At 37.0% G+C, this 12,732-nt stretch overlaps 1 protein-coding gene across 2 annotated transcripts; it reads right to left on the bottom strand.

The window, feature by feature from the left end:
• Positions 1-333: 333 nt before the first annotated feature.
• On the bottom strand, positions 334-11,843 carry LOC124538713 (nicastrin). 2 transcript variants are annotated; one of them, XM_047115877.1, is made up of 16 exons: positions 11,615-11,843; positions 11,368-11,469; positions 10,715-10,910; positions 10,419-10,631; positions 10,003-10,104; positions 9,152-9,242; positions 7,966-8,035; positions 7,507-7,611; positions 6,208-6,443; positions 5,225-5,489; positions 3,711-3,865; positions 2,728-2,958; positions 1,709-1,811; positions 1,548-1,632; positions 1,410-1,496; positions 334-636 (listed from the first exon to the last, which is right to left on the bottom strand). In XM_047115877.1, the coding sequence occupies exons 1-16, from the start codon at positions 11,664-11,666 to the stop codon at positions 612-614; spliced, it is 2,118 nt and encodes a 705-aa protein (XP_046971833.1). In that variant the 5' UTR covers positions 11,667-11,843; the 3' UTR covers positions 334-611. The 2 variants fall into 2 exon arrangements, with proteins under 2 accessions (XP_046971833.1, XP_046971824.1); XM_047115868.1 differs by having other exon boundaries at positions 1,410-1,632.
• Between the last annotated feature and the right edge of the window lie 889 nt (positions 11,844-12,732).

The following is a 12,732-nucleotide window of genomic DNA, read 5'->3' as shown; positions in this document are numbered from 1 at the left end:
GTATTCATACTAGTACCAGGGATACACCACAAAACAACTGTCAACAGACAACTCCAGCCAAACTCTGCCATGAGACTCCTTCTTCAGGTACGAGGGGCGTATATATATTATAATAACGACGCAGTTATGCGCTTTAATTGTATAGTATGTAGCTATAAACATTATTATATTATACAAATAGGGAAAAATAAAACAAAAAATTATATTCTTATAATTTAATTAGATTGTTTTAAATAAATTCGGTACACACTAATGCAATTTACATAATAATTATTAAGGCAATGGACTTTCAGGAGATCAATAAAAAATATTTTTTTATTCTGGTAAGGTTAATTTTCAAGTAATTGGCTAAAAGAAACTGCATTCGGACTAAACATAAATTATAGTTCTGAAAGAATCGTAATTAATCTTTCGGGTATGTCAACAATTAGCGCTAATAAGCATTAAAATTGTGAAATTGCGGTCTCAATAAATTAGTTTTAATTAACTATGTTGTGATCAGTTGATTGTATTAATCATAGTTAGTATTGTGGAATGCTTTATTGTTTGCTAATATTATTTTATACTACATACAATATTATTCTTGCTAGCATCCACTTTCGTGTAACTTCTTAGCAGTTTACTGTCCTTATTATCCTGAAAGAAAACATTAAAATTACAATTAGAAGAATGAAGTAAATTTAGTTGGCAATATATATACATATTAGTTATTTATCACGACACAATATAAAACGAGGCCACTTTTTGCTGTCAGTCTATCCTTACGTATGCTTAGATCTTAAATACTACGCTATGGATTTCTATAGATTTATACAGTAGCTATTCATGTTTAAGGATTTAACGGTTATAATTATTATGGTAATAAAATTCCAGAAAAAAACTGTAGTTTATTTAGTATCAGCATTGCATCTGCACGAAGCAAGAGCGGGTCACTCGTTTTCAATAAATTCTGCTGTCAAATAGAAATATTGTCGTGTTCTGGTTTTAATACTGAGTGGATTAGTGTGACTGGAAGCACAAGGGACATAGCATCTTAGCTGTCGTAACAGCCTGTAAATTTCCCACTGCTGAGATAAGGCCTCCTCTTCCATTAAGGAGAGAGATTGGAACATATTCCACCACGCTGTTCCAATGCGGGTTGGTGGAATGCACATGTGACAGAATTTCGATGAAATTAGACACATGCAGGTTTCCTCACGATGTTTTCCTTCACCGCCGAGCACGAGATGAATTATAAACACAATTAAGCACATATATATAGCGGTGCTTGCCTGGGTTTGAACCCGCAATCATCGGTTAAGATGCACGCGTTCTAACCACTGGGCCATCTCAGCTCTGACGTTGGGTCATATTTCATACAACGCCAATGTCTCAGGGCAGGGTATTACTAGTGTGAGGGCGTGGCGTACCCGGAGGCGTCGCCGTGCAGCGAGGCGGGCGCGTCCTGGAAGACGCGCGCGGCGTGTCGCTGCAGCCAGTGCGTGACGAGCGCGGCGGCGGCCGTGGCCAGCGCGCCCGCCGCGCCCGCCGCCGCCGCGCCGCCGCCGCCCGCGCGCACGAACACGCGCACCCACATCGCCTGCCACACCGACTCCGTCCACGTCGAGAACTCGCCCGACGACATGTCGTAGTCTGAAGCGGTACCACGTTACTCTACCGACCTCGTTACACTATCTTACATATTACGAACCTTATCTAATGAAAATACCTGATTTATCGAATGCCGGACTGACGGCTTGGCTGAAGTTCATCGTAGTCTGGATGCAAATACCACTGTGATTCCACCCTCTCAGCCAGTAGTATGAGAAGCCCTAAAATATAAGGGTAATAATAAATAACTATAACTATGAGACAACATCACATACATTACTCTGATCCCAATGTAAGTACCTAAGCACTTGTGTTATGGAAAACCAGAAGTAACGAAGGTACCACAAACACCCAGACCCAAGACAACATAGAAAACTAATGATAATCTACATCGACTCGGCCGGGAATCGAACCCGGGACCTCGGAATGGCGAACCAATGAAAACCGGTTTACGCACCACTCGACTACGGAGGACATCATTTCTAATGTCGATTTAATTGACATCGGATAGTAAAGCTGAAACCGCACTTTAGCGGCGCGGAGCGGAGAGGCGCGGCGCGGAGCGGCGTCGATTAATATTATATCTAAATAATAATATGATTCAAACCGCACCACAGCGGCGCGGCGCGGCGTGAAGCGACGCAGCGCGGCTTGTTTGGGCACCAAAGAATATTTTGCCGCGCAGCGCCGCTCCGCGCCGCGCCTCTGCCGCTAGTGCGGTATAGCTAGCAGCGCGGCGCGGCCGAATGTAATATACTCAGTTCGAGATCAACTAGCAGCCAAGCAAGACGACGCACGATGGACGACGAGAAATTGATATTGATATGAATTTTTCTTTTGACATTCTCAAATTAGTATGAAAACGAACGGTGTCTTTCAGGAGTCGTGGAAAATGTTTGTGGTATTCTCCCTCTTTGTAACGAGAACGTGGGATGTCATGTATCCATGTAGATTTCATACATTTCCTTTTCTCTAATTTTTCTGCCTCTTCACATAGTAAAGACACCGCGATCAATTTTTCAAAAGTTTCGTCCATATTCAATGTCGTCTAGCTACGCACTGACTAGTGAAAAGGCCGCAACGCGCCGCGCCTCTCCGCTCGGCGCCTCTAAAGTGCGGTTTCAGCTTAAGGCTCACGGGTTCGTCGAGCTTGTCGCAGGCGGTCCGGTTGGCGGCGAGGTGCGCGCCAGTGAGCAGCGCCAGCAGGTGTCCGGCGTACACGGCGGGCGTGCTGGCCCACGCGGCCACGCCCACGTACAGCGGCGCGGGCCGCTCGGCCGGCGCCTCCTCGCCGCTGCTGGCGTAGTCCGCCGCCGCCAGCAGCCGGCACGCTTGGCTCCGGAGGAAGCAGTACAGCATTTCGTCAATCTGAAATGACAACATTAAAATAATGTCAATCTCACTCAAACTCGAATTCCTTTATTCAATATAGAAGCATTACACTATGAAAGCAATTACCATATAATATGAAAAACTACTAAAAACATATAGGCCAAAAATATGAGATAATATATCTCGCTGCAGAGCTCTCATAAATTCATTTTATTTTTCTCTTTAATTCTTTCTATACCATATTTTTTCTACTATATAATACGAAAATCTACTAAAACTATATAGGCCAAAACTATGAAATAATATACCTCGCTGCAGCGCACCCATAAATGCCTTTTTTTTTCTTTAATTCTTTCTATATCATATTATAATATATCTATATATAAATTAAAGATTGAAGAACAGACATAAAAAGAAAAACTTCAGTTTTTTATTCAAGCTAGGAAATCGAAAATTTTTGCTTTCTTTTCTATAATATCTGTATCTCTTGAATCACTCTTTATTTATGAAAAAAATATCCCATCAAAAACAATACTTGTCAAAAAAACCAAGTCTCGCAACTCAGTTGTTCTGCGGTAAAAAGTTGTGAGATCCATGTAATACCAAGTCTTATCCATGTAATACTTAAGCGACTTCCTGTCTTAATACGTCCACTCTCTATCGTGGTCCATTACAGGGGGTCGAAAATGGCCTGAATTGCTTCGAGAAAAGGATGGTACGGCCGTGCCGCTTTTTTTGTTCGACTTGGTGGGGGCACTGCCATGCCCCCAGATTTATATTTTATTTACCAAGTGAGCGGAGGCTGACACGACACCGCTGTACGGTTTACCGGCGACTTTCTGGTAAAGTGTGCGCGCAAGAGCCGTCGCCACCCGGGCTATCTTTACTTGCGAATCACTTTCTTTCATTGTCCCATTTGCCAGCAACTCATCCGTCGATAGAACTTTAAAAAAAAAAACATTTTAAATAAATTGATTTTAATTAATGCTAAAGCAATTGCATATTGTTGGATAAATGCAAATGGATTTCAACTGAATACTATATGACTATTTACGAAAATGCAATATTCCAAAATAGTAATACTAAAATTGTTGCTTTTTTTTATTTATTTTTTATGGAATAGACTGGTAGAAGATGTTGGAGAAAGTCTCAACGAGTAAAAGTTCGGGAGTGTCATTGTCCGTTACGTTGCCGAGTATCCTTCGGAACGAATGCAAAGAAGACGGCGGCAAGTTATATAATACAATACAATACTATATGACAATTTACGAAAATGCAATATTCCAAAATAGTAATACTAAAATTGTTGCTTTTTTTATTTATTTTTTTATGGAATAGGTTGGCGTACTAGCATATGGGCCACCTGATAAGCATATAGGCCACCTGGTAAGTGGTCACCATCACCGATAGATAATGACGCTGTAAGAATATTAACTATAACCTTACATATAATACAGAGTACTGTTGTTTGGCGGTAGAATAACTGATGAGTGGGTGGTACCTACCCAGACGGGCTTGCACAAAGCCCTACCACCGAGTAATCAATTATTATTGTAAATGCGTCAGTAACTACGACTGTCTATCTGTCTGGAGCTCTTTAATGGTCAAACCACTCAACAGAATCTGATGAAATTTGGTTTCAAATAAACTTGAACTTCAAGGAAGCATATAGGTTACTTTTACTGACTAACACCTTACGTCAAACCCTAAAATACGTAATAATGTCACGCTCGTCAACTAGCTATTGACGCGGGTCTGATTGTATTTTAATAGTTTAACCTCGATAGATTACAAGCAGCGAAAATAATGCGTTAAATACATATTATCTCTTCATCCTCCTGCCCTTATCTCACAAGTAACATTCCTTCCATATCATCTTCCACATAATTCACCCATCGTTATATTGGTCGTCCTCTACATCTGTCTACTATCTACGTTCATGCTCAAGACTTTTTTATCTTATATGTATGCTTAAAGTAAAGTAAGGTAAAGTAACAGCCTGTAAATTTCCCACTACTGGGATAAGGCCTCCTCTTCCATTAAGGAGAGGGTTTGGAACATATTCTAACACGCTGTTCCAATGCGGGTTGGTGGAATGCACGTGTGGCAGAATTTCGACGAAATTAGGCACATGTAGGTTTCCTCACGATGTTTTCCTTCACCGCCGAGCACGAGATGAATTATAAACACAAATTAAGCACATATATATATAGCGGTGGTTGACTGGGTTTAAACCCGCAATCATTGGGCCATCACAGCTCATGTATGTAATTAGCTTTGAAATAAGTAAGTCCATACTTACATTTACCATCACTGCTTATGCTTATATTGTGATACACGTATCCGACATTATCGTAGTCGTCCAACGCAGACTGGTAGAATTTGTTGGAGAAAGTCTCATTGTGATCAACGAGTAACAGTTCGGGCATGTCATTGTCCGTTACGTTACCGAGTATCCTTCGGAACGAATGCAAAGAAGACGGCGGCAAATTTGTTGTAAATATTGGGGCCAACGTCATGTTATTTAGGTTCAAGTTATTTACCATTTCAACTAAGAACGCCGTTATCTGAAACCAAAATAATAATAATGCATTATATTCGAATATTCTACAATATTTAATATTTAATTACTTAATATCATAGATGCGAAATTATACTGAGTTCCTTGCCGTTTCTTATCGATATAATCTACTTTCCGAACCGATGGAAGGAGTGAAGCTAACTTAATAAAATTGTTAAGAGATGATTCAAAATTGCTTGTAAAAGCCTACTCGAATAAAATATATTTTGATTTTATTTGTTTTAATTTTTTAAAGCAATTAAGATTACAAACATCGTTAGATAACAATCTATCTCGTGAGATTGTAAACTGTCGAAATATTGTAAACGGTGAAATATGATTGCAATTTAACATATTATTTATGGCCATATTGTACTCTATCGATGGGAAGCGGTCAAATTGTCAACTAACTTAGAACGGAATGCATCTCGCGCGCTGATTGGTTGAACGTTATATAACACCTCCCCGGCATCCGCCATATTGTTTCACCGTAAAATTGCAACCGATGGAAGAAGTGAAGTTAACTTAATAAAGTTGTTAAAAGATGATTCAAAAGTGCTTGTAAAAGCCTACTTGAATAAAATATATTTTGATTTTATTTGATTTAATTTTTTAAACCAATCACTGGGTAAAAGATCGTAACGTAATAAGAGACAAACTATTTATTTATATTGAAGGTATAAGGCGAGGCCAGCGTGTGGATCAACAAAGCAATTGTACACTACCTGTTCCGGTAAATCTGAACCATATGGAGCGAAGGCATACAAGGGCCAAGACGAGTTTTCTTTGAATAACTTCAGCGACCCCCCTATTTGTCCGAGCTCGATATGCAAGTTGATGTCCTTTGGGGAGAGGGGAGAGATCGGCGGCCAAGTCCCTTGAGCTATGTCGTACGCGATCCGCTGGGATCCAATATAATCAAACGATTCACCGTTGAACAAAGTCCATAGTACATTTTCATCTATAAAGAAAAATATAATTGGTCAAATTCTTCCAAGTTAAATTTTTGTTAGGTTTAATTATGCGTATAATTAAGACATTTCAATGGAATTTCGAAAGTGTTAGAAAGAATTCTAAACGATAATGCATTGTCATTAACAAAACATTATTATTATTTAATCATACTTAATCTTAATCAGATATTTTTTCAAAACTCTTTCGTTTCAGATTTCAAATTGTTCATCAAAATCTTAAATAGTTATTAGTGCATTTTATTAAGCTTAAAAGATCAAAGGCAAGTTCGGTTATTGTGATTATATCTCCGATATTTATAGTCCTAATAACCAATCATTTTTCGCTACATAAAAAATAGGTAACATCGTATAGTACGACACAAATTAGATGTAGCATGAGAAATGAAAATAAAACCGATTACTGCCGATTCACACGACCAATGGAAATATTATTGTATAGCCATAATAATATATTATATTATTATGGCTATAGATTCTCGCGTCAGTTCAACCCGAGGAAGCAAGTGCATGAAAAACGACGTGTCAAATTGACGAACATAAAGTCACATGATATTACAAGTTACTAAATTTGTGTAAAGATCATATTCACATGAAAATTAAATAATGATAATTTGGTACGCCATTCGAATGTGATCGGTTTTACGAATTTTGCCGATGCTACATCTAAGTTGTGTCGTACTACACTTGCATAGTTATTGAAATTGAATTAAAGATATATTTGATTACAGTACGACACAAATTAGATGTAGCATCGGAAAATGAAATGGAATGAAAATAAAACCGATTACTGTCGATTTACACGACCAATAGAAATAGCTCCCTATTGCGCCATTCGACGCTATTCGTTGCTATAGATTCAAGCGTCAGAGAAAGCAAGTGCATGTAAATCGACGCGTCAAATTGACGAATATATTAGGTCATATGATATTACAAGTTATTACATTTGTGCAAAGATCATATTCGCATGAGAAATAAATATTGATAATTTGAGATAGTTTTACGAATTTGGCCGATGCGACATCTAAGTTGTGTCGTACTATACAGTCTTACCATATAAACTGGCATCAGCCACAGGAATCATCTGCGCCAAAGTCGCCGCAGCGACGATATGCGCGACCATGCCCACCACTGAACTAGCTGCGCCAGGAGCTACCCCTAAAAAAATACTTTTGAATTGAAACAATACATATACAGTAGAACATTAATTATCCGAACTGTTACACACTGCGTACAATCGATATGTGGGTACTTTAGTACAAGACCAAACGAAATAAAGTGCACAGATAAACAGTAGGTAGTCTGTTAAAATTTGACATACATATAAAAAATTGTAAATGCTGCTATGTATTTTACTACTACTTATATACATATATTTTTTTCACAACTGGCCGCAACGCTTGGTGCGTTCGGATAAACGAAGTCAGCTTTCGGATAATTGAGGGTTCCGATAATCGATGTCCTACTGTATAACCACATCACATGAAGAATTAAAATCAAAAGTAAACTTACCATCAAATAGAGATGCTGAGTCCAATCGTGCTGTGACCAAAGTTACTGGTTTCTTTTTCGTTTCAGATTCCTGGAATAATTTGTCATTTCTATGTTACATACTCTGCATTTATTTTTTAATAAGTACTAACTTTCTAACATTATACAGTGCAACCTTAATATAATGTACCTCAATATATATAACGAATACCATGATTTAACACATTCTTCATAATCCCCTTGAATGGTCAATAAGAGTCAGTGTAAAATATACCTTTACATTGCGAACATTTCTTGCGTACACCTTCTTTATAACGAATTTTCAACCATCAAGAAAAAGTATACAACAACAACAACAACAACAGCCTGTAAATTCCCACTGCTGGGTTAAAGGCCTCCTCTCTCTTTGAGGAGAATGTTTGGAACGTATTCCACCACGCTGTTCCAATGCGGGTTGGTGGAATACACATGTGGCAGAATTTCTATGAAATTTGTCACATGCAGGTTTCCTCACGATGTTTTCCTTCACCGCTGAGCACGAGATGAATTATAAAGACAAATTAAGCACATGAATCAGCGGTGCTTGCCTGGGTTTGAACCCGCAATCATCGATTAAGATGCACGCGTTCTAACCACTGGGCCATCTCGACTCTTAGAAACTGTATAAATACCTCTAATTCACGAATATTGTCAATTCAAAACCTTTATATAAAGTTCCCACCAAGACATGTACCTACTTTTACGGATTTTACTGTATTTAATTTTGATTATTAATGAAAAAAATATGTATTACCCATCAAATTGTTTTTAAAAAGATAATGCATACAGTAATGTGATAAAAAGGTGTTATCATTTATAAGTAGAAGTTGTGCGCTATAACAAGATGAGTATGTACTATGTAATGTTGAGGTGTGTAAAACTATTTTTTTACCTCTTTATAACGAATGTAGACCAACCTAACCTCAACATAACAAACCTCAGTTCAATGAATTACTTGATATAAAGAATATATACATGCTCCCTTTCAATTTGTTATCTTGAGGTTACACTGTATAAGCATATAATAGAGTTTTTATAACTGTAATACATCAAATTTTTGTTTACATAAAAAAAAAAAATTATGTTCATTTAAGTTGCATATTTGCTACTTCTCAAACAAATATTTATATAGCAGTAAAAATTTTAAAAATTAGTAAAGTTTACATACCTTTGCGCGAGGGAAAAGAGAATAGTAGACATTGTAATCACCAAGTGGATCACATACTTTAGTTGGTGTTAAAATAGCCGATGATGCAGACCTGATGGACATAACATTGGTAATTATTTTTTAATCTATATCTCAGTTTAAAAAACAACAATAATATAATAACCAGTACATTTCATATTTATTTATTTTAAGATATTGATATTTTAATAAAAAGCACTGATACATTCACTCCATTTGTCAAGAATGTTCCTATTTTTATTTTGTGTGATATTTTAGCCCTATTAATAAAAAAAAAACAATGGAAATAAGAGTAGAAATATTTTTTTTCAAATTTTGAGTAATGATTTTGCGTAACTTTTTACAGCTTTTTTTTTTCGCTGGAAAAACGCTTCCCCCACGTGATGGAAAGTGGAAGGGGGGTGTGACTCTCCGGTTTCCTGGACGCCGAGTGCTCCCCGGTCCACCGGGTTTACCCACTAAAAAACCAGCGGTACCCACACCGTCTTTCGGCGGGCGCCACGGCATCGCTTATGCATGCTACCGTGACGCCCTGAAACTTTTTACAGCTCAGCTAAATCAAATATTTATATATTTTTTTATGTATTTCTACACAATTTTAGGTTTAAGACTAACTCTAGGTTCAAGATGATTTACATTCTTTTGTCATTTTTTTTTATTTATCTTTTTTAGATATAACAAACAACAATATAGATATGTACTGCCACAGATTCTACCACTACCATTACCACTAAAACAAACATATATAGGTTTTATGTATTGCTCATAGTAAAGTGTACTGTATGGTTCTTTATGTTTAATAAAGTTCTTTAAACCAGAATCATGATACTAACCTTCTCAAACAAACCACACTGTTGACTGCTGCATACATAAATGAATTCAACTGCAAGGAACAGAGAGCTTGACCTTTTTGATTATCTTTATCTGTGTTAAATCTGAAATTAAGATAATCTTGAAAATTTGTACCATGAAGCATTAATCATATGTTTTCATTTATTTTTAATAGACAGACTTGTATGTAGTAATCATAACCATTGGCACTCTAAGGGAATAACAATAACATAATTTCACCAATGCTCCACAACTTATCTAAGAATTTATCTTCCTAGTGACTGTAATTACACTGACTCACTGACACTTAAATCTCTAAAACAACATTACTAAGTTCTGTTATCTCTGATGAGATAGATGATCTAAGTTATCAAAAAGTTGTGATACACATAATACTAATTATTTACAGTTAACTTACTTGTTATAACATTGTTCAATTTTAGATATTTCTGAAATACGAGTCTGTGGTAAAAAGAATATAGGGAAAGGTATGTCTCTTCTCAATAAATTTGTGCCTTTCTCATTCCAAACCAGTTGAGAACCAGTGGAAGCTTGAGTAGCCGGACATTGACTCTTAGACCATGAAGAGTATTGATTTGGACAACGAGATTCTTGACTAAAGGCATCAGGTCTGAAAATAAACACACAAAAATAACATTAATTACTTACTAAACATGCAACAATTCTTTTTTTTTAAATTACATGTATCCTTACCTCATGGTTGCATTGTCATATAACAAGACTCCGGCAACATTATCTGGTTGCTGCATGAATAGCTCTATTATGTCATAGAACAAACTTGTACTGACAACTGCCATGTAAGGTCCAGCTGAAGAATTGTATACTAGCCATTCTGCATCGGTTACATTCTGAATCATATGTACTACACCAACTGCACCACTGAGAGAAGCTTTAAAGAAAAAATTATCATACAATTTTTGGTTTTATTTTAAAATAGTGATTCAAGATGCCCCAGTGGTTAGAACGCGTGCATCTTAACCGATGATTGCGGGTTCTTACCCAGGCAAGCACCGCTGATTCATGTGTTTAATTTGTCTTTATAATTCATATCGTGCTCAGCAGTGAAGGAAAACATCGTGAGGAAACCTACATGCGACAAATTTCATAGAAATTCTGCCACATGTTTATTCCACCAACCCGCATTGGAACAGCGTGGTGGAATATGTTCCAAACCTTCTCCTCAAAAGGAGAGGAGGCCTTTACCCCAGCAGTGGGAATTTACAGGCTGTTATTGTTGTTACAAATAGTATGTTGTAATTAAATTATAAAGCTAAGAGAACAATCAATTATGTGATGTAAAAAACAGGATACGAGAAACAATAACTGTAAGTAAAAATAAAAATTACATGAACATCCTGCTTGGTGAGTCCCATTCAGTCTTCTAAAACAACCAGCTCCACCTTCGATTGATGAGTAAATTTGTTCGTGTAGCCTTTCACATGTAATCACTGCAATAATCGGTAAAATTAAGAGTTAAATTAACTAATAACACGGTAGTTAATGTATGGATGTTTTAAATTTAACATAATACTATGGTGCTACTATTTTTATTTAAGTAGTAAAATAAGAAATTAAAAATTTAAGGTAACTTGCCATTGATTCCAGTGGTCAATAGAACTAAAAAAAGACAGTTTCTAAAATCCATTATTTAAATTTGCATTACTCAAATCGTTTTTAAATAATCTAATATTAATATAATTATCCTTAAATAACTTTACTTAATCGCATTATTTTTATTTAAAAACAAATAATATCAATATTTAAAATGACAAATGACAGCTATCTATCTGACTTAAGGAATTGAGTCACGAAATAATATAGGTACACATTATGCCAGATATCATGTTTGAAATTATATGAACAAAAAAGATTGACGCTTCTTCGTCTTATCCGTGAAAAGAAACTTTAAATATAACATTCTTATTTACGTCAGCAATCAATGGATATATATTTAAAGGTGATTCATTAACTGAAATATATTACTTTATTATTATTATCTTATTTATTTATTTTTACTCATATAAAGTTACATTTTTAAATATAAAATACAAACATATGTATAAAATATATTTAAAAATATAAAATACAGAGACCAACCAGTGGCGGGAACAGGATCTAAGCCACCGGTGGTCAGGGCTCCAAAGAGAGGAACTTCCTCACAATACGCGCCGTGCCGAGGAGTACTGCCTTCTGCATCAGGCCCTTGACCCAGCTGCCTAACGAGAGCCTCTTAAGATGTTGGTCGAGGCTCTTGGCCATTAGGCCATTCGCTGAAACAACTATCGGCACAATAACTGCTGTATCCACATCCCACATGTCGACAACCTCGTGAGCTAAGTCAAGATATTTTATTTGTTTATCCTTCTCAGCTTTCACGAGATTCTCGTCATGAGGGATGGTGATGTCAACAATTATCGTGCGGCGCTCTGACCGATCTATCACCACTATATCAGGCTTGTTGGCGACAACAGTCCTGTCAGTGATTATAGATCGGTCCCAGTACAGTGTGATATGACCATTCTCGAGAACTGGGTCGGGCACATACCTGTAGTACGATACCTCTGATACCACAAGACCGTATCGAAGTGCAAGTTGTTGATGGATAATCTTGGCCACTTGATTATGTCTGTACAAATACTCTCCGTTAGCAAGACGAGAACAACCGGAAATAATATGTCTAAGGGATTCGCCCGGAGTGTGACACGCCCGAC

The sequence above is a fragment of the Vanessa cardui genome, chromosome 2, assembly GCF_905220365.1.
Source record: "Vanessa cardui chromosome 2, ilVanCard2.1, whole genome shotgun sequence".
NCBI lineage: Eukaryota > Metazoa > Arthropoda > Insecta > Lepidoptera > Nymphalidae > Vanessa > Vanessa cardui.
Note: the sequence above shows the minus strand (reverse complement) of the source record. Positions and strands in the feature narration are given on the sequence as shown.